This window comes from Chaetodon auriga, chromosome 17, assembly GCF_051107435.1.
Source record: "Chaetodon auriga isolate fChaAug3 chromosome 17, fChaAug3.hap1, whole genome shotgun sequence".
NCBI lineage: Eukaryota > Metazoa > Chordata > Actinopteri > Chaetodontiformes > Chaetodontidae > Chaetodon > Chaetodon auriga.
Genome location: NC_135090.1, coordinates 4,004,486 through 4,026,215, shown reverse-complemented (window position 1 = coordinate 4,026,215; position 21,730 = coordinate 4,004,486). Strand labels below are relative to the sequence as shown.

At 41.5% G+C, this 21,730-nt stretch overlaps 1 protein-coding gene and 1 non-coding gene across 2 annotated transcripts; one reads left to right on the top strand and one right to left on the bottom strand.

Annotated features, from left to right (window-relative positions):
* Positions 1 to 4,434: 4,434 nt before the first annotated feature.
* On the top strand, positions 4,435 to 16,447 carry maneal (mannosidase endo-alpha like). Its single transcript, XM_076754244.1, has 4 exons — positions 4,435 to 5,569; positions 6,787 to 6,896; positions 13,913 to 13,989; positions 15,387 to 16,447. Exons 1-4 carry the CDS (start codon positions 5,065 to 5,067, stop codon positions 16,021 to 16,023), a joined length of 1,329 nt encoding a protein of 442 aa, XP_076610359.1. The 5' UTR covers positions 4,435 to 5,064; the 3' UTR covers positions 16,024 to 16,447.
* Positions 16,448 to 19,227: 2,780 nt separating this feature from the next.
* On the bottom strand, positions 19,228 to 19,300 carry trnav-cac (transfer RNA valine (anticodon CAC)). Its single transcript has one exon. It is a non-coding gene; the product is annotated as a tRNA-Val (tRNA).
* Positions 19,301 to 21,730: the final 2,430 nt, after the last annotated feature.

The window sequence follows — 21,730 nt, the reverse complement described above, 5'->3', positions numbered from 1 at the left end:
CCACAATGACATGCTGAGGCCTTCTTTACCAAAGACACCAGTCTGTTAAAGGAACGTGACAAGATTTTTAGGCCTTGTTATTTTGACTCACTTTGTTATGAAGTAAAACAGAAAACAGATGAATCTCATTTTCAATATGGTTGATATTGTAGATCTTACAATCTACATTGAGTGTGATTTTTATGTGTTTATAACATCTGTCAAATGACTCTGATGGCATAAAATTAAAAAGATGGTGCACTGTTCCCTGATGTTGTCTATCACTCTTGGCACGACCACCAGATGGCAGCAATTTGAAAACAAGCTCTAATCCCAGGTTTAGTGATTTGAAAGGATAAGGGTGGTGTTAAATTCCCTGAAAAACCCAAACCCACAATGTGTTTCAGCTCAAACAGGAGGAAACATTTCTATGGAACTATTTTTAGCGATGGATTAATTCATGCTTGGTGTTCTAGTGAGAATTTGGGGCAGCAGGACAGTGTATGTGAGACTGAGCCAAAATAACCTACAGTGTGTGTGTGTGCTCATGGTAATGAAGGAACATGTCAGCCAGTGTAACAGTGTGGCTCATTGATGTGTTTTAAACAGACACCCATGGAGCTCTATGGCACAGAGGAAGAAGATATACCAGGCTTTGATACACACACAACACGTTGTTGGTTCACATCTTTTGTGACCTTTTTAATGACAGTTAGATAAACAGAATTTTTCCAGCCTCAAGCAGGAAGTTCCATCCAGTAATTTCCCCTCTGTAATGACTGACCTCACTTGTTGCCTCACAGTGCAAATTGATAAAGTTTTCATGTTTTATTGTTTGCAACATTGTCTCAGTAGATTTTATGTGACTTTCAGGGGAGGAGTGAAAAAAGAATCCACTTTTGCTGTTCTATGTGTGTTATATGGTCAGTAGAAGCATCTGGTGACAGGGCCGTGTATAAAACAACAAGCTGGGTGTTGAAATCCTGAGCTCAGATTGCTGTTGGCTTTTGCTGCCTAATTAGCACAGATATAATTCACTACATGTGTACAGAACAGAGGCAAATAGCAGACAATGCTCCATTCATGTATAAACTCACCCATAGCCTCCACCGCACAAAGGATGGACCATGTATGAGAGGACAGTTTCAGCACCAGGGACAGCTCCACGGACAAAGCCAAGGTTTCCTTCTGTGACGTCAGTCAAATCTCATGCCGAATGAGAAAGTGTTTACAGCATAAACCGTGTTTTCAGAAGATGCTGCTGTTGATAAATGTCCATGGCCGCTGAGTGATTTGGTATGAAGGTGATCACTGATCCATGGCCAATTAGCCATGCAGACCTGCAGAAAACCTTGGAAACACCCACTGTCATCACATCCAAAGGGTGGAATTTTGAAGGCTTCAGTCAGTGAGTTCATAACGATTAAGTGGAAAAAAAGCATGCAAAAAATAATGCCTGTACATTATAAACAGATTTGTGTGTGTGTGTGTGTGTGTGTGTGTGTTGTTTTTTATACTTTTGTTTGAGACTGGTTTAAAATTGAATTTGATAATGATCTATCTGCCAAATGATATTTCTTAATGAAAACAGAAATGTCAAAGTAAGTCAGGTTCACTTTCTCATGTGCCATTTATTCTACTCCAAACATGGCCAGCCTGAGTTCACAGACACTAATGACTACACCCACAGGCCTGCAGGTGATGAATGCACTGTTTTATCTTTCCCACTAGATGTCACCTCAAGCATGTGTTCCCTGAGATCACCCAAGACTTTGATATTTAACAATAACAGAACAATAATATTATTCACATTCATACATAATCCAGAAGAATATGTGTGCACCATATACAACAGCAAATACAGTAGAACATGGAAACAATGCTCTCAGATCAGCAAACAAACAGCACTTTCACATAAAAATATTCATTCCTTTGTTGTGCTGATGATTGTGCAGAGCAGAAACTCAGCCAAGCTAAAAATGCTTGCAGCCATAATGTGTTTTAAATATTTCTTTGTGGGCTTTTGCTCAAGGGCCTCTTCTTCTGTTCCATTAGATAAAAACGTAATATTCATGTTATTCCTGTTTTTGTTCAATACTCACTGTGTCTACATGATTAAATAAAGAATGGTTTAAGCTGAGTGCTGACTATAAGCAGCTTTAGAGGAAATGCTAAAAAATAAAAACAATGCAGTTTCTTGATGTCAGAGTTAAAGGGAAGTCTCACAGCATCAACAGAGACTGAGCTCCACTATTAATAGTGACTGTGGTAAGCATGTGTATCATTCTTTTCATAGTACATGTGTCTTTGTTATATGACAGACAGGCATATGTTGGGTGGTCTTGTGTTGTGGACAATCCTTAAAATTCATGACAATTTCTATTACTTAATGAAACATGGGCCCAAAGGAAGGAAACAGGTTTTGAGTCCTGCAGGTCACAGGAAATTGTTGTAGTTAACTCAAAGTCACTGGAGGACCTGTGAGACTCAAGGTATTACCTTTTCAACAAAACAGAACAAGCCAGTATGAGGGGCGATTAGTGCCACAGTGAAAGAAAAGCAAAGTGACATTGAAAGAAAAAGCTGCACTGACAACAAAGTCTCAGGTTTTCACATGTCTTACTAAGTGTATCAAAGATCCTTTTAAGTGATGAAGTAGCATTTTGAAATGTCTCCACTGTGAAGTCATGAGTGTTCTCTATCTTCACAGATAAAACATATTACAAAAAATTTCATCATGTAGACTTTGTTTGACTCTTTGCAAATGTGGTTAGGCCTCAAAGGTAAAATGACAAACTCTGTGTCTCTGTGTCTAAAGATCACTGGGCAGTGCAGCTGTCCTGATAAGCCTGGGCTCCTGGTCTCCCAGGGGAGCCAAGGTCACAGCAGATGGGCTGTGCTCTCCCCCTGACTCAACAGACTCACTGCTGTCTGTCCTTGAATGCTTAAATGTGAGCTGAGTGTACCAAACACTGTGACTTAGGTATGCATAGTGTCCTGTTTAGGATCCAACACCCAATAAAATATACACCTGTGTATAGATGAGCGATGAATAATCTTACTTGGATATGCAGAATCTCTAAGAAAAGTAGCTGTTTTAAGCTAAACAGTGATCTTTTCCTAAACCTAACCAAGTAGTTTTGGTGCCTTGACCTAACCTAACTTAACCAAGCTTCAGCTAAATACAACCATATTTTGGCATTATTCTGATAGTTATCAATATATATCCAAACATAGTGGCTGCTCTCCATGTGTCTGCCTCTACTTTACAGTGTGTTTTTAAATAGGTGGAGCTGACACTTGATTTCAGGGTAAAATCTTGCTAAATATAACAAAACAAAGAAACCAGACTATAATAACTTACCTTACTTACAAAAGCCAGATCAACAGAGCCCACCAATACAAACTCCTGGAGCACCAAAGCCACCAGCATGGCAGAGATCTTACAACCAAAGTGTGGCCAGTTAAGATTGTGTCATTGTGTAACTGTATCTCCAAGAATTTGTTATGATTTGGCTCCGGTGTGTTTTCTCCCTGGTCTAACTGTGTTTTCTTTCCTCCCACTCTGTCAGCAGGCTGAGTGCGAGAGAGAGGCGGGCCTGATCTCCTCAGGTGTGGGCTTCATTAGACACACCTGCGCCTCATCGGCGAATCAACCGGCTTCTTAAGCCAGCTCCAGTTTGACTCCTGTGCCAAACTATTCTCTATGCACTTGCCATACTAGTGTAGCTCCTCACTTCCTGTCCCACAACGCTGATATAGTACATAGTACATATGATTAAGGTAAGGAAAGACTGATTATGGTTAAAAAATAAAATGTTGAGACTACTGGAATGAGGCAGGATGGGAACCTGGACTTTCCACCTAGCTATGCAAAGAACACACTACTTCTTGCACTGGCACTGACCCATGTTACTTGGCCACGAGTTTCTCAGACATGCTTTTTTAATGCTTCTCTGTAGGCACATTTTTAAGCTAACTTGCTAACTTGCTGTGCTGTGGTATGCAAGGGTATGCCACCAATTAGTTTGGAATTAATTAATTGAAAGTGAACAAATTAAACACACTGTTGTCTATAATTAGTCAAAAAAAAAAAAAAAAAAAAAAAAAAAACACTCCTGCCCACTATCAGTACTTCTGATAAATGTATTGATTTACATCTGAGTTGTCTCAGTTGCTGCTGCAGCACTAAAACTTTGTATTGTTTAAATTCACTCAGCCAATCATTTTTCCTCTGTACAACTAACTACAAACAGTTCCATAATTATTCCTGGAAACTTCCTAAAAATTTCTGAAAAACGAAAAATTATACCATGACGCAAGGGTATGATTTAGGCATTTCTGTCTTCATATGTAAATGGTTAATACCAGCAGCTATGCTGAAGCTCCACCTCCTGCTTCTCCTGTGGCACTAATCGCTCCTCATACAGTCTATTTCTTTCCGGTTGGCGTTAATCCCACCTCTCTCCTGCCTCCTCAGGAACAACATTGTCATTCTATCGTCTGGCATTAACATGCAGTAAAAACAGTGATTCTCTCATGTGGGACTGGCTCTGGAAACGGAGCAGAAACCTCTCTCCTCGAAGAGAGACGCGATCTCTTGTGATCAGGATGGGATGAGAGCAGCTGCAACAGCTCGATGGAGGCATGAGAAGCAGACGGACCGTGCGGACGGACCATTGGAAGGAATACAAAGGAACCCGCACTTGCTGAATTAGAGCTCCACAGAAGCGTCGGCCGTGACCTGACTGGCTTCTCCCAAAGAGAAAAGGATGGAGAAAAACTAAAACCCGACGCGATCATCATGGCTGTGCCAGGGCGAGCAGGACGCGATGCGCTGAGGCGCTGTAGCGCAGGAATCCCTCAGGAAGTGGTGATGGAGGGGAAATGAGATCGTTTCGGTTACGGTGCGTTTAACAGGCTCGATTATGCGCCAGCCGCTGCAGTGACTGAACGCGCTTCCTTCTACCTGCCCGACGCCAATTCACGCTGAAAGACGATGCCTGCATTCACGAGCTGTGGTTGGCACTGAGAGGAAGCAGTGTTTCTCCCCTGGACTGTTCTGCAGCACCACGGACAGCGACCATGACGCGGCTCCGCAGGAAAGCTCTTGTGGCGCTCTTCCTCTTCACGCTCTTCATTTTTGGGGCCATGATGGGGCTCAGGACGCTGAAACCCAGCGACGGCTTCTCGGACTTGGCCCCCGGCATGGACTTCATCGCGGAGAGATCCGACAGGAGGCGGCTGGATGTCAAAGACGTGGTGGTGTCGCCTGGCCAGTTCCATATGGGCAGCAGCGACACTAAGGTGGTTTTCACCAAATCGGACCGAGAATACAGCATATTCTATGATGTTCACATCTTCTACTACCTGTGGTACGGCTCTCCCAGCATAGACAACAAGTACATTCACTGGGATCATGTGCTGGTGCCACACTGGGACCCCAAGATTGCAGTCAGCCATGCCCAGGGAAGGCACACACCTCCAGAAGATATTGCCTCAAGTTTTTACCCTGAGCTGGGGCCCTACAGCTCCAGGGACCCAAAGGTGCTGGAGTCTCACATGGCCCAGATAGAAGCAGCTGCAGCAGGTAATAATTGACACATTTCTCATGTGAAGGTTTAATGTTGACTTTCGTCCAGGGCTGTAACCAGTCTCCACATCGCCCCCACCCCAGACATCAAAAAAACACTCACTACTCTTTTTAATCATTTGCATTTTTTAAAATTTATTCAGTTAACTTTTAAAACATATTTTCATCCAGTTTAATCCATAATGCTTTTCAAAAACCCACTGCCAGTGATGAACTCCCCGGTGAGAAATACACAATCCTTCATGTATCGACCTAGAAGTAGTCACGTTTAGATTTAGTCCGAAAATACTGGAAAACACCCCATAATAGTTAACTAGTAGAATGTAAACACCGTCCAGGTTGCTAAAACCCCAAATTTCAGTGTTGGACCTCAATGGCATCAACTCCCTGTCCACACCTACGGTCTTAGTCAGATGACTGTAGTGTTTGTGTCTGGACAGTAAAAGCAACACTATGGCCAGATGAGAACATCCATTATGCAACTATTATGCAAAACCATGGATAACGTCAAATTCTTGCCATTGTCTTTTTTATGGAACTCTTTGAAACAAATGGTTTGTTCCATTCTAATCATCATAACAGTATAAATATAACCACGGATAAACTCTGTGCCATGAAAAAAAGTACAGTTACGTTTAGTTAAATTGTTTTCTTGTGTGTTAATAAAGTCAAAACATCTTGTCACTGCTGGCTTGTCGTCCATACAGAGCTGGTAAAGACTCTTTATCTACAGTGACCCGACAATCCCGCCATGAGCAGGCACACAGCACAGTGCCTTGCTACATGCTGTCCCACAAGTGCGACCTGGTCACGCTTCATTTCCACCAAGCTGCGTAAAGGGCAGGCTACTTCCTGTACTGGCACTGAATGTTGGCATTGGACTTAAATCGTGATGTGCGGAATCATCCAATGTGGACGTAGTTGCTAGGATACGGGGCTGAGTAAAAGAGATTAAGCGAAAGTCACCAGAAATCCAAGGACTTTGCCATAGCTTAATGTTCTCAAACAAAAGCAGAACTATAATGGAGGGAAAATCTCCATCGCAATGGTGAACATACATTCGTAGAATTATTATCTTTGAAAACAGACAACAGACAGTGAGTTTCTGAAGCTATCATTTCTTGTATGTACCCCAATCATCCAACAAAACAGTTGCTTCACCTCAGACATCATTCATCGCATTCAAACTTCGTCCCCATGCTGTGCTGCTGTAGGGGTGCTGGTGTTGTCCTGGTATCCTCCCGGGGTGGCAGACGACCACGGGGAGCCCACCGAGGACCTGGTTCCTGCTGTCATGGACGCAGCCCACCGGCACAGCATCAAGGTAACTGGTGAGACAACCGGTATGTTTTTCCTTTCTGATCATTTACTGAATGAATGACATGCCAGTGACAGTTAAATGTTAAAGCTGAGAACATCATGTAGTTCAGTGTTGTATCACCAGGTATGCACCCATACTGCATCTGAAAATGTTCCTGTCTGGTTTCTGAAGCAGAAAGCTGCATGGAGTCGATTCATGTCAGTTCTGACCTTGACAGCATAGATATGTGGTACAAAAATTCTATTCTGATATATGGAACCAACATGTCAGCTGTAGGATGTGTGCTTCATTTGAACACTATGACCTCAAGAGAACTACTACTGAAATCGTCATCTGTCAGTGTTGACTTGACAAAAAGCAAGCCCCCTCTTATCTTTAGTGTCAGACTTCTGGCTGCACATCAAATTGGCCAGAGCCAAGCAGTGGCAGTATTTTGTGGAAATGTCATCTTAGTCAAACCTAATTATACTGAGATAAATACATGATGTGACCTTTTTTGCCAGTTGTGTCTTTATGACTCTTGGTTCATACTGACATCAGATACGGATTAAACCTGAAATATAGATACGATGTTTCATTCATGAGCAAACCATTTTGGAACATAAAAGTCTGCACTGTAAACATAATGAGTAAAGCAATTTTAAAATGCACACATTGCCAAACATTTATGTGTTGCCATCTTATTCAATCGTCATTTGAAGTGTAAGACTCTTCTGCAGCTGGAAACTGTGGTTTTGGAGTCCCCAGCTCTTTGCTCCCTCAAAAATGAACACAATTATGACATTTGTTAATTGTCAACAATGCAGAGCATTCACCAAAGTTGAACTCAGCAAAATATGCTGAGAGATTTACTTTGATGGAAATTTTGCTCTTAAATCCTGGCGTGACGGGCGCTGAAGAATGCATTTTCTCCATTTAAGAAAAAGTGTGTCGTGACCTTTATTCAAAATGCAGTATGTCTTGGAGCTGCATTGCATTCTGGTCTGCTGAGGCCCCTGACAGTGCAGAAATTGGTACCTACCCAGTGGGTCCCAGTGACATCTTCAATTTCAATGCTCTGACCTCAAAACCTGACATTTACAGTAATATGGACGTTGCAGTGAGATGAAAATGTTCTGCTTTCAAATGCCTTTCTAGCTGAGCCAATAGCTGTTTTTAAAGGCTTGAAGTGCTTTAGGGTAGATTTTCATTTTCAATGCACCACTCTATCTAACAAAGTCATATCTACTTTAGCACTGAGAGGGTCAGATAATATAAAGCTGTAAGATGCTGAAGGTGCTTGAGACAGCAGTGGCAAAACAAGCTGTGCACAGACTGTAGATTCAGCAGTAGGAGGACAGAAGAGCTGTCCCTCAGTCTACTTTCGAGCTCCTTATATGGAAGTCTTAGACTGAGAACTGGGTCTCTCTGTGTGTCTCAGTCAGACTTACACAACAGTGTGTCTCTCACAGCTGACCTGAAGGCTAATGCTCCAGTGTTTCAGTGCACCAGAGCACCCGCTGACAAAATACAGGCCGAAGTCTGTGTTTCTGAGCAGAGTGTGGGAGGGTGGGTGTGGGTGTGCATGCATGTGTGTGTATGGACATGTATTACTCATGTTGTTGGGACATAATTCTGTTTACACAGTCACATGGTGGGGACTCGCCTTCCTTATGGGGACAAAACACAATTCCCTATAATATAAATCATTAAATCTTAGGGTGAAGACTTGCGTTAAGGTTCGGGTGAGTCTCCAAGAAATGAATGTAAGTGTATGTAATGTCCCCAAAAGTGATGGAAATTGTCGGTGTCCTCAGCAGATATCATATATTTGTGCCTTGCATGTCATTTGATATAGTGCTTCTGACACAGGATGAGTTCCTCTGTCAATATTGAAAAGTAAAATGATGTGAAGAGGGATCCAGAGCAGATGTCAGTAGAGATCATCACACAGACAGGAGGACGCAGGCTGATCTATAATCCCCTCCAGTGCTCTGTCCTCACTAATTAAACATAGATTGACACTGTTTGCTCAGTGAATTGTTGGTGTCAGGATGCCAGCAGCAAACGAGAAGAGACAAATTAAAACTTAAATAGAGCAGAAAGGTGTTACGTTCTAATGACATAATCTCTCAGTATGACAACAAGCCTCTCAATATAACAAGTAAGCCTTCATGTTTTAAAGTTATTCTCCTAATGACAGCTGAGTCAACATAGATGAGATCTGAGTATATGAATGGACGGATCACCTTCTTCCTTTTATAGTCAACAAGCAAGCATGTGCTCCTGCTAAGAAATGTGATTTTCATTACCATCAAGTCTCCTAATAAAAGCATTAAAGCTGCACTCATCAATATTTTTATGTGAGCAATGGGTCAAATGTCCATGTGTGATGTAGGAGGTGCGGTTTGTTATGACAAACTCACAGAAAATTATCACCCATCTGTGCAGTTCTTCATCTTTTTAGCGTCTGCAGGCCCATTGTTTTGCCTTTCTTGCCTCTAAGTTTTCTGTTTTGGTTCAGTCTGACAAGTTTCATCAACGTCATTTCCAGGAACAGCAGGCAGCAGCTTTCAGCAAAAAAGCTCTGAAAAATCAATGCGCGGCAGGGACCGTCAACTGTCACCCCGCAGGCCACGTCCAGCCCTCCAAAGCTTCCCATCCGGCCCACAGAATATTAATGAATTCTGAAAATCTAATGAGAGCAATCATTGATTAGCTTGCCAGTCCCTGGCAAAGAACCAAAAAGTCCATAATTTTTAGCTCACCCATTCTATAGAAGAATATTATTCTCCACCTCCATCCTCTCTCTTCATGTACCCACCATTAAAGCACTGTTCTCCCTGGCTGGGCATTCCCTGGAGCCCACAGCAGTGCACTGGCTGATGACCCCTGCTGGACACTATGTGCCCTGCACCAAATGGCAGAAAGATAAAGTTAGCAACTAGCTGGTGAACATAGTGGAACATTTAGCAGCTAAAGACTTATTTTTCTCAGGAATGGAGACCAAAACAGAGCTAAAAGAGTGAATATTGGGCATTCAACAAGTGGTCAGAGACATGACTTCAAGTGAATCTTAATGTTGCTCATTATCAGGCAGATGAGTAAACGGGTGATGGTTTGCCAAGACATTAATCAATATATCAAATGCATGGCCTAAAAAGCAGATTAATGCAACTTTAAAGAACAGTTAAGCACAAGAAACATCTTGATTCAGCCACTTTGGACTTTGTGCTAGTGGTTTTTTGGATGGTTGATTTTGGTAGACAGCATCACAGACTAGATGGACAGTAAATGTGGCTGTGTTCTGTGCAGTGAGCTGAGACCACATCACGGGATTTCTAATCATTTCACTTTATTCTGGATACACTTCATGCCATTTTGAGATCTCAAGAAGTCAAGTTGCCTTGTACAGATTTGAAGACTTTTCTTTCAGAATTGTATTTTGCATCTGCACTCTTGAATTTATCACCTCAGTTTACGTAATTAGCTGATTTAATGCAGCATACACCAACGCGATGACCAACATTGCTTCAGATTAGTGTTTGTCATCAATTGAAGAAAAGGCAAACACTGGTAAAAAGGAGGCCTGTTAGTGGCGGCAGCGCCTATACACCCGAGGCTTGGAATGCAAATATGAGAGTCTGTTGGCATCACACAGCACGAGGGGATCAGAGCAAACAAAGCATTTTTCATCCGTATCCATTCCTGGGTTTATTCAGCCAAACAGGAACAGATTGAGCAGCGTCTTACCTCGCTGGCCTTTCATGATTTCCAACCAGTCGAGATGGCTGACAAACCCGAGCCCGGGCACCAAACACGGCCGTGTTGCCATGGAAATGGTTTAGGAAGACCTCGCAGCCTCTTCTGAAAGATGGAGTGGGCGTCGAGCACTCCGTGTTTGTGGTTCAACAGCTCTGTCAATGCTTTCCTGTTTGCTGCCTAGCTGTAGTAGACCTGTTTCATTTGTGACTGAGACAAACAAGCGCAGCACAGTTTTTCCTGGATGGCAGCAGGTGCTCATCACTCAGCTGTCAGCTCCTGACAAAGAACAAAACACCGTGTTCTCTGTCACATCATGCTCATAATCCCAACTGTGGTGATTTTCATATTTTAATTGTGTTCTCCTGAAAAATCTCGGCTGCACATGTACTAAAATTCCCTGTGGATCATGCCATTCTTAAAGGAGTGTGCAGATACTCTCTGAAGTGTTAAGTATTACTTAGAAGTAGCTAAAAAAGATTCCTGAGACAATTGTGTCAGTGGAATAAATGTCATCCTGTGTCACCTGAGTGTGTTGACAGATGAGATGACAAAAAGGGACAAGCCTGTCGGGATGGTTATCATCTCTCCTCCTCCCTCTCAGCTCCATTTCAAGAAATCCTCAGCATCCTGTGGGCTAAACTTAGGTTCTGTCTGCAATTCAGTCTTCTTCTATCTTTATACCAGAGGAAAAGGCCACTGTTTGCCTGCCCGGTTTCTCTGTGATGACTGATGGCTCATGGACCATTGCTTCACCAATGGGAGGTTATTTTTATACCATTTGCCAAGCACATTCAATCAGTCTGTATCAGTTAGGATGAGAAGGCATAAAGGTCATAGAACAGAAATTTGTTGCCCTTTGCCATCTTAAAGGGGGTGTGGAGTTTATATCTGATGCTCTAGCAGCTTTAGCATGAGGACACGCATGCAGACACAAGGGTGACACAATCCTTATTTCTGCCAACTGTAGAGGGTAATGTGTAGTAATTAGTGGATGTCAACAGGTGGTGGTGATCATGCAACTGCAAAAAGAATAAAAGTGCAAACAGTGCAGAAGAGAGGAAGTGGATTTGGTGTGTTTGTTAAAGCTCTTTCCAGGAGTACCACCACGTATGTGAAGAAGTCATATAAAGCTTTTCTGTGGTTCTTGAGTGAGCTGTCTGGAGTCTGATAAATGTCCTCTGGTAATGTGACAGGAGTCGTTGTCAGTTGGTGCTGAACACTATACATTTGAAAAAAAGAGTTAGAAATAAGTGAGCGCATCAGATCTCTGTAGCAGCTCCGCATCTCTGCTGCAGGCTCCAGGCTCCAGGCTGCATGAGCCATTACTTACATAACACATCCGATCTCCAACCAAGTGACATTTGAGGTGCATTGTGGACAAACTCTTACAGCAATGTCTGTTGATAGATTCCAAGTCGTGTGAAGCACTAAACCAGTGTGAGCTGTAAAGCGATGCTGTGTAGTGTTTTGTTTGTTCTCTGCAGAAAGGCTATTAAATGTATGTCAGACGCTTCCTCTGTCAGTCATCAGGAGGCTCACACACATTCATAACTTCTTTGTAGGCAATGGGCAACAACTGTCAGCACAAAAGAATAGTACCAGTACACTGCTGCTGTATCTGTCTTCCTCCCAATTCTTCATCTGTTGTACATGGACAACATTTCAACCATTGATGAATATTTGGGGATATTTGGAGACATCCCCAATACTTGGGGATGAATCAAGTATCTATCTATCTATCTATCTATCTATCTATCTATCTATCTATCTATCTATCTATCCAAAAGTCATCACTCATGTCTTCTTCAAGTCCATTTACGGTGAAAATGTTGTCATTTCCATGTAGGATGAAAGCAAAATCCATCAGCATTTGAAAACAGAGAAAAAAACTGTCATTGTTATATCCGGGTTGTAATACCAGAATCCAGTCTCCAGGACACTCATTCTTCTCTCTGTTTCCACTGAAACTTGATTGTGACATGACCTTTTACTTTGAAAGACACATTTTCCTCCCTCTGGTTTCAATCAAGCCCCGTTTGTCACATCCAGTCACATGCTGAAGCGTTCACCATGCAAACCCTGGGTGACAGCTGCAGATGTTATTTGTTACCCAGCAGTGAATTGCATCTTCAAAGGTATTTTCAAGCTCTCACAGGTGCCCACTATCTGCCCTCAAAGATAAACAAGCCACAACTGAGTAAAGTGTGAAAAGAGGTTTGTTTTTTCCCCTTAAGTTATCATTGGGAATGCAATGTGAGCAAATCTGCAGAGTATTGAAGCGGAGGTGTGTTCATCTGCACTTGGTTTCTCCCAAGCAGAGAGCATATTCATAAACACAGTCTTCTGTATCCTACTGAGCTCCTATGCTTTGCTGTTGATCATTAAGAACATCCTTTATTTAGATTTTAATGTGCATTGATCTGTCTCCTGTCTTCTATTGAGTAGGACTTGATTTTATGCCTCGGCTTTATCTCAGTCCTCTTTGGACCTGGGGCCTGTATCATGAAGAGTTAATTTTAGTCTGACTCTCTTGGTGTTACACTAGTCATAGTGGGTGACCGCTATCACAAAGCTGGATGTTTCTGTTAACTCTGGGAGTACTTCATATGAATGAGATGGAGCAGGCTACAGAGGAGTTAGCCTGCTCCATCTCATTAGAGCAGGTTAGCTGAGCAACATAGGTTGCCATGGTGATCTAACCCATTAAAAGTGAGCAATGTGCGTGAGAAGAAAACCCAAATTGAGGCAAAAGATAGCTGACTAAACTACTAATCTCACTTCATGGTGCAGAACCCAACTCGTATGTGCTAACATGTTCTAAAGACACGTCAGGTATGTTCTTATTTAACCCGAGCAGCTAGTGTACACATGAAGACAGCTCCTCAATAAAACAGTCTGATTAACATTAGATTTGCTTAGATTGGTCCTTAAAATCAACATGATGCTGTCACGATGCTGAGCAGTTTCATATTTGAATATTCACATACAAACACTGTGGAACAAGTGCTGTACCTCTAGAGTGGGCACAAAATGACTCTTCAGTCAACAATGTGTGTCACAGAGATTGCGGCCAAATAATTAGTGAAGTCCACAGACTGCTAATTAAATGTTGCCTTCACACTGGCTGTCCATCAAACCAAATAATACACTGGAATAATGAAGAACTGAGTGCTCAGTTTCACTGCATAACCTCCTATTTCACAGGTTTGTGTGTATTTATCTTGTGCTTTTCTAATCTTTTTGCTAACATCCGTGATCAAATGTGTTTTGCACAGGTGGCCTTTCACATACAGCCATACAAAGGACGGACGGACCAGAGCATGCATGACAACATCAAATACATTATTGACAAGTAAGCTGTTTTTCTACGTTTCCTCTTTCCTCCGTGCTTTCACTGACCATAGGGCTGAACTCTGCTCACCACATCAGTGGCTGCTGACATTAGACATCTAGAGATCTGGTGAAACATGAAGTCCAATAAGGGAAGATGAGGAAGGTGGTTGTTAAATATAGATGTCTCCCCTGTGATCCTGCTGTAATGGATCCGCAGGTACCTTTTGCTCTGACTTCAACCAGTCTAAATGTATGTCAAAGGAAACCTGACTTCTTTGGCTACCTCATAAAATTTGAAGATATTCAGCTTTTTCCATAACTAAAGCACCATATAAAATATGTTAGCTTTGAGAGAGAGACAGGGGAAGGCTGTGAGGCTGATCAGGTAACGTTTCAGCTAATGAGATATGCAGCAGTAGCCCGATAAAAAAAAAAGAGGCCCATGATCTCACACTGTGACTCGGAACAGGAATAAAGAGGCTCACTGATGCCATGTTTATAATGATACAAGACTGGAGTAAAATCAAAGCCCAGGCTAGAGTGCCTTGAGTTGAATCCGATTTCTGGACTTTATATTGCTGCCAATACTTTCAGAGACCCACTGTGCTGACCATCTGCATAAAATGAAACAAAAATCAGAAGGACAGAAAAACAGATGATGCTTTCAGAAAAGCATAAATATTTTCTGAATGTCTGACACAAACTCAACCTGTGAAATCGTAGCTGTATTAAAGGTGCTATGTGTGCCATCTTAGTATCATTCCATTTGAAACGGTGTAGTTACAATCATATGACCAAGACCACTGAGGCCTCTTGCCTGGCTAACACGCTGACTCTGGATCATACTAATGTACATGGCAGTTCAACTGTATGCCAAGGCTTTCTGTCACTAGCATGTAGCTTATTAGTTGCCCTCATTTTAAATGAAGACAACAATTAGCCAGACTATCACAGAACTTTTAACTGCACCAGCTGCGTCAATATTTTTCTATTACATTTCAGCTCATTTTTTGTTTTAGTTTCATGTTTTTGTTCAGTCTCACCATGCTCATTAACCTTGTTTCCAGTTGCCACAGGCAGCAGTTTTTAGAAAACAAGCTCTGTTAACCCCCTGGACGTTATCTGCATAGCATCAAACAGTATGCAGGCAATGTTAGCTGGGACATTTAGCAACTAAAAAATCAGGTGTTTTGCTCAGGAGTTAGTGAAGATCAAAACAGCCAAGTGTTGTTCTGTGTCTACAAGATGTCTGTATAGCAGGGCTGCCCAAAATGGGGCCCATGGGCTAAAGTTGGCCCACTATAAGGTTCGATTTGTCCCACCAGATGTTTCCAGTTGGGAAAATATATATATGCAGTGTGTATTGTATATTATAACAGCTTTAGATTCTCTGCTTTTTTCTCTCTTGTTTTCCAGGTATGGAAAGCATGGCGCCTTCTACAGATTCAGGTCCAGCACAGGGCGAGTCTTGCCTCTGTTTTATGTCTATGACTCCTACCTGACACCACCAGAGTCCTGGGCTGAGCTTCTCACAGTTAAAGGCTCCCACAGCATCAGAGGCACGCCTTACGATGGCGTTTTCGTCGCCCTCATTGTTGAAGAGCGCCACAAACATGACATCCATGCTAGCGGGTTTGATGGCATCTACACCTACTTTGCCTCCAACGGCTTCTCCTTTGGCTCATCACACCAAAACTGGAAAGTCATCAAGACCTTCTGTGATGCAAACAATCTGCTGTTTATTCCCAGTGTTGGTCCAGGGTATGTAGATACAGCTGTTCGGCCATGGAACAACCACAACACCAGGAACCGGGTTAACGGACGTTACTACGAGACATCCTTGCAGGCAGCTTTGTCTGTCAGACCAGAAATCGTCACCATTACTTCCTTTAACCAATGGCACGAAGGCACGCAGATAGAGAAAGCTGTACCCAAGAAAACAGTGACCCGTTTGTACCTAGACTACCAACCCAACCAACCAGACCACTACTTAGAGCTTACGCGCCAGTGGGCTGAGAACTTCAACAAGGAGAAGGACAAATGGCTGATGTGAACATGGCTTTATTTTTCTGGTAGATGCCCTGAGCAGGAGCAGAAATGACATTAAGTCAGCCCTGTTAAAAGACAATCCCTTTATGTTCATCCACCTACCTGTTTGTCTCCAACTCTGAGCACTTCTGATCAGATTTTCCTTAAATGTTCACTCTACCCTCACTGTTTCTAATCACTAACATTTTTTGTACAGGTTATTATGTCACTGATATGTTGAAACTACAGTTGTACAAGGTCACAATGATGGACAGCTAATCAGTCGTTTCCTGATGACAGCTGATGTACAGTGTCTGTTTGTGACATCCAGAAAGTGCATCTATGTACAGTAACTCAGCCCTGTAGGGATTTTTTTCTTATTTTCTTATGATGAAACACTGTTTTTTCCTGTATTTCTTTGAAGACAAATTAAAATTTGTGTCTGTTTACTGTTGGTGAATCAGTGGTTGTCACTGCACAAGAAAACCAACTTCCGAGAAAGGTTATAAATAATCAAAGAAGTGAAAGCAGAGCCTGGGGTTGTAGGAATGTGGTACTTCAGTCAGTTCCTGCAGACAAAGTCTAGTTTCAAAACTGCATGTTTGTAGATGGGAAATAATCAGTGTGTATAAAATGCAAAAGGTGAGTCAGAAGTAGAAGCTGCAGAAATCTAGCTGGTCCAAATTATGGGCATGTTGAAGTTCTGAGTCACAGTGGGTTAAGGTTAGGGTAAATGTTGAGGTTCCTTTGTTACATTTTTGTATTTGGTTCATTTTAGTCTACATTGCATTATTCTGAGCCCTTCAGCGCTTAAAAACAAAACTCACACAGACTCTTGTGTACTTTATTGAACAGATTTTTGATAGTAGGCCCAAGAAACCTGTTCAAATTTCTACAATAACTTAAAGGATCATTCCTGTCCGTTACAACTTTAATGCTGTTTTTACAGTTTTGGCCATCATTGCTATGGTAAAGTCTGAGAACATAGAGACATCACTACAACAACCAGTTGGTCAACCAGATGATCAGACAACTTGTAAACAGTCGGATAGTTTAGCCAGATAAACCACTTTATTTGGAGATAAAACCAAAAGTGCCCAAAATGTCCGCAATAACTCCTTATTGACAGTGCACACATACAACTAGTAGGTCTAGGTGTAGCTAGGTCAAATTTAGAAGTCAACCCGTTGGCAAGATCGGGTTATCGTTAGCCTCTGTTTAAATAAATTTATCATACTTTGGTGTTTGTTTTTCCAATCTGGTGATCCCAACGAGTTGCAATAAACTGGAATTATTACCTTATTCATTCATAGTTAATATGGAGACTGGTCAGGTGTCCAAAGAATCCAGGGACAGAGACTCAGTTAGGGGCAAGTCTCAGTGAGGTTCCACAGCTTTATCATCCTTCATGTGGTTCCTGTAGTACGAGAGAAGGAAGAGTGGAAACAGGCAAGGGGGTTTGGAGGGGACAGTTTTGAAACTGAGACAAACAGGAAAGAAAGGCATTAGACACAACCACTTCATATTGGTAGGCACAGGAAATTGATTCAGAGCAAGGCTTCGTGTCCATTCCTCTATAAGCTATTTCATAATAAGATAAACTTGACTGTGCTAGTTCCTGTAATTTAGATATGGTGGCGTTCATATGGATTAAAAAATACTCAAGACTACAAGAACATATATTCAGATTGGTTTGTCATTGTTTGGTTTTGTTTGCTAGGCTGGCCAAGCAATGCTGCCAATAAAAGTTTGTGCTTTCAGGTTAATTCCAATTGTTGATTTGATTTTCGTTCACAGTCCTTTGTGTCCTTTGGACATTTAATGCAGGTAAATGGACTGCATTTATGCAGCGTTTTTTTAGTTTTTCCTCCCACTCAAAGCGCTTTACAACACATGCCAGCATTCGCCCATTCACACACTGGTGGCAGAGGACACCCTGCAAGGTACCACCTGTTCATCAGGAGCAATAACCATTCACACACACTCAAACACAGATGGCACCTCTATCAGGAACAATTTGGGGTACAGAATCTGGCTCAAGGATACTTCGACATGTAAACTGCAGGGATCAGGGATTGAAACACCGACCTTCTGACCAGTGGATGAGCCATAGCCGCCCAACTCAATGAGCTGAACTGAAAGAGAAGGAAAGATTCAAGAGTTCATATAAACTACCCCAAGCTTTAGGGAGATGACGAGGGGCAATATGGCCCTGTGTAATTTACCACTGAAGCCTGAGTCGGTGCCTGATCCAGCCTGCTTGGATCAGCGTCCAAGTAGCCTGGCTTCATGCCTCATGTGAATGAGAAATCACTGAAGCAAAGCTGATCCCTCAGGATACTCTAATGGCAAAGCCTGTGCCCATGAAAATGACATGTGCCTGCTGGCAGCCCGCAAATGTCCAGTATCAGAGCATTGTTAAGCAATAGTTTGGGATTTGAAATGCAGATACAAAGTATTTCTCTCAGATTTTTTATCCTTACAAGAGACTAAAATGCCTCCCCAGGCATAATAAACAACTACAACCACCATTACAAGTGTACTGCTCAGTATTGTTGCCCTCCCAGCAATGTGGCTCTATATGGCAATGTTGAATTGCTCAGTGCACTATTTTGGACTGCTGTTCAAAGGATCATCATAAAGTTTGCTGCAGACATTTACTGTCTGCAGAGAATGACTCCTAATCACTTTAGTAATCCCTTATTTTTTTTTTCATCTAATGCCATTATAAGGGCAAATTTTAATTTGTTCAGTACTTGCAATACCTGCAAAACTAATTACATTCCCATCATGCTCAGATGTACTTCGTGTTAAGTGCTAATTAGCATAATATAAGCATAAGCATAACTAACCAATAAGAACATCAGCATGTCCATATTAGCATTTATTTTTGGATTTTCGGGAGTGACGTTATAGTTACTGACCTTGTGAAAGTAATTACAGGTAAAAAGTTTGGAGAATGTAGTGCTACATAAGATGCATCATACCGGTCATGGATGTAGCGGCTATAGGATCAGTTATGTTTACAGTGAGCGAAGTTGACTGCTGTGCTTTTCTTCACCTTTCAGCATAGAGTTTGGTCCATAATGTGAAATGCAGAGAGCACTGGTTACTTTTCTATAGTATTGCATCGACATCATAATCTTCGAAATAGTCCATCCAAATGCACCTCCTAATGTACTCTGTCATAAATTTTCGACGTGAATTAAAAAGGCGAAGTCACAAGAAGTGTTTCCGCCCGGTTTCGAACCGGGGACCTTTCGCGTGTGAGGCGAACGTGATAACCACTACACTACGGAAACCCATATAACTCATTTCATGTAACTAAGGCCAAGAACTTTAGTTATCTATAAATGTGTTTATAATAATTGTGTGTGATTCACGGACGATAGACCAAACGTAGCCAAAAAGCACTACACTGCCTCAATTACGTTAACATGTCGAGCCTGTCCTGTTTGAAAGGCTTTAAGAGCAGAAGCTGAACGTATAAATACATAAATAATTCTATAATTAAATGCTAGAATTAATGAATTAATATATAATTCTACAATAATATGCTTGAATTAATTCATAAATAATTCTGAAATCGAATGCTTCATTCTCACTATACATAAATGAATCACAAATTAACTGAGATTAATTAAATATCGAAAATGCATTTATGTATGTATCTATTTATTTATACACTGCTGTATTATACGTTGGGTTATTTATTCATTTATTCACACATTTATTTATATATTTCTAATTTTGCTCATTTTTTTACTTACATACTTTTAGTTATCCATTGATTGCCTTGCTGCAACAACACCGCTGTCAATCGATCAAAAAGAAAAACTAATCACTGCGATTAATTTAAATGAAACACTTATTTTCTTGTTAATATTGAAGCATTGTAATGTTGGATATTAAAATGTAAAATCACTGAAATAATGCAGAGACAACACTAAGAAGAATATCTAAATTCAAATATTATTGTTTCAGAGCATCTTTAAAACTTTGAACACAGATTTTCTCCCATGAACTACAGATTTTCAATACCAAGGCTATTGATTGTCAGCTTGAAAGACATGTTTCTCACACAAACTAACAGAAACAGTCGACAAGTCAATGCAAAAATGAAAAGGAAAGATTCTGATTTTCCCTCGCCACAATTTTGCTCAACTTTGGAGCAAGCAAGCAAGCATGACATGACATGACAAGCACGGGTTGGTGCCAGCGGATGCCTTAAGTCAGCTAGTTTCATATGACACCAGCATATTGAGTGCAGCTTTAAAACCTCTGTAAGACATTCATTTTATTTATGATTGTTTTTCTTTTATTACACACTCAGCAACTGCTTTCTTCCTGCTAAATATGTGTGTATAGTTTCCAACTTCCACTGGCAGAAGCACAGGATGGCCACAGATGGCTTATGGCCAGGATGATGTGTTGAAGCGTGTTTTGTTTAGTGATTGTGATTGTGTGAGGGAGAGATTAAATCTGACTAAACCCAAATATTCACCGGTGTCTCCGGATGGCCTGCAGCCACCAGCATCTGTGAAACTGTTCATTCTGCAAACACGTCCAAAAATTCAGATGAGTCATGCAAGTGCAACATACAAAATCAGCCAGTTTAAAAAGCAATAAAATCGCTCGCTCCAATCCCCAAACAAACAGCCACATTAAACAGCAGCACAGTCACAGTTCATTCAAAGCTTCAAAATGCAGCTCAGAGAACAGGCCTTTTGCTATCTAATCACAATTACTAGATAAACATGGGGGTCTTGGACTGTTGGTAACACTGAATTTGTGGCTTCAAAAGGTATAAGTGACACAGTCTTTAGTCGTCTTTATATGAAGGCCTGCGTTGACATAATTACTGATCACTTTGAATCTTATTCCAGAAACCTGTTGGGAAACATTGAGGCCCGTGCAGGTTGACATAGACAGTAAGTCTGTCGTGATAACTTCTGATGCGTGTTCAAGTTTTTCTCAACGTTCGTTGCGACTTTTTATCAGAACAGATAGAAAGCCAGTCTCCCACAGTCTTCTTCGAGCCAGGGATAACAGATCACTTCCTGCATTGAATTGTTTTCTTAAACACCCTGAGAAAGAAGACAGTATCTCACTTGCTTTTCCTGTTTGTATCTCACCATCCTGGATTCATCATCACAGAGTACTGCCTCTGTGGAAGCACAGACAGACACTATCCTTGATGAAGGTATGAATTTCTGAGACAGTCTTAACCATTGAGCTTGTTGTCCATTTCTCCATTGAGTATGCACTTTAGTGTTTTGTTGTGTTTGTGTTTAACAGCTCTGCCATGTTCACCCTGCAGCCTCCATCACTTTAGATCCCCAACGCCAACCCGCAGCCTCTGTCCCAGGCCGTCATCACCTGTGTTAGGCCCCTACAATCCATCCTGTGTTTCAAGCAGAAAATCATGGTAAAGTGGCACCATCTGCAGGCTTTGATGAGCTGTAAAAATCTGAGGATTGAATGGAATATTGAAATTACTGAAAGGAGACCGCAGACTGCAAAAGACCACATGCCTGGACTTACACATGGCTGTGGAGGCCAACACTCTATTCTGTATTTGCACAATCATTATAAATATATGTGACATTTATGTGGAAACTGTGTGAATACTCCCTGTAACGAAACAATGAGGTACATTGTCTTCAAATGTATATCGTCAGTTATCCAATTCACAAATGATGTGTCATCACAACTCATCTCTTTAAATGTGT

Coding starts and splice junctions, on each gene's coding strand:
- maneal (XM_076754244.1), top strand. CDS start 5,065: ATGACGCGGCTCCGCAGGAAAGCTCTTGTGGCGCTCTTCCTCTTCACG. Junction 5,570..6,786: donor GATAGAAGCAGCTGCAGCAG/GTAATAATTGAC, acceptor GTGCTGCTGTAG/GGGTGCTGGTGTTGTCCTGG. Junction 6,897..13,912: donor CCCACCGGCACAGCATCAAG/GTAACTGGTGAG, acceptor TGTTTTGCACAG/GTGGCCTTTCACATACAGCC.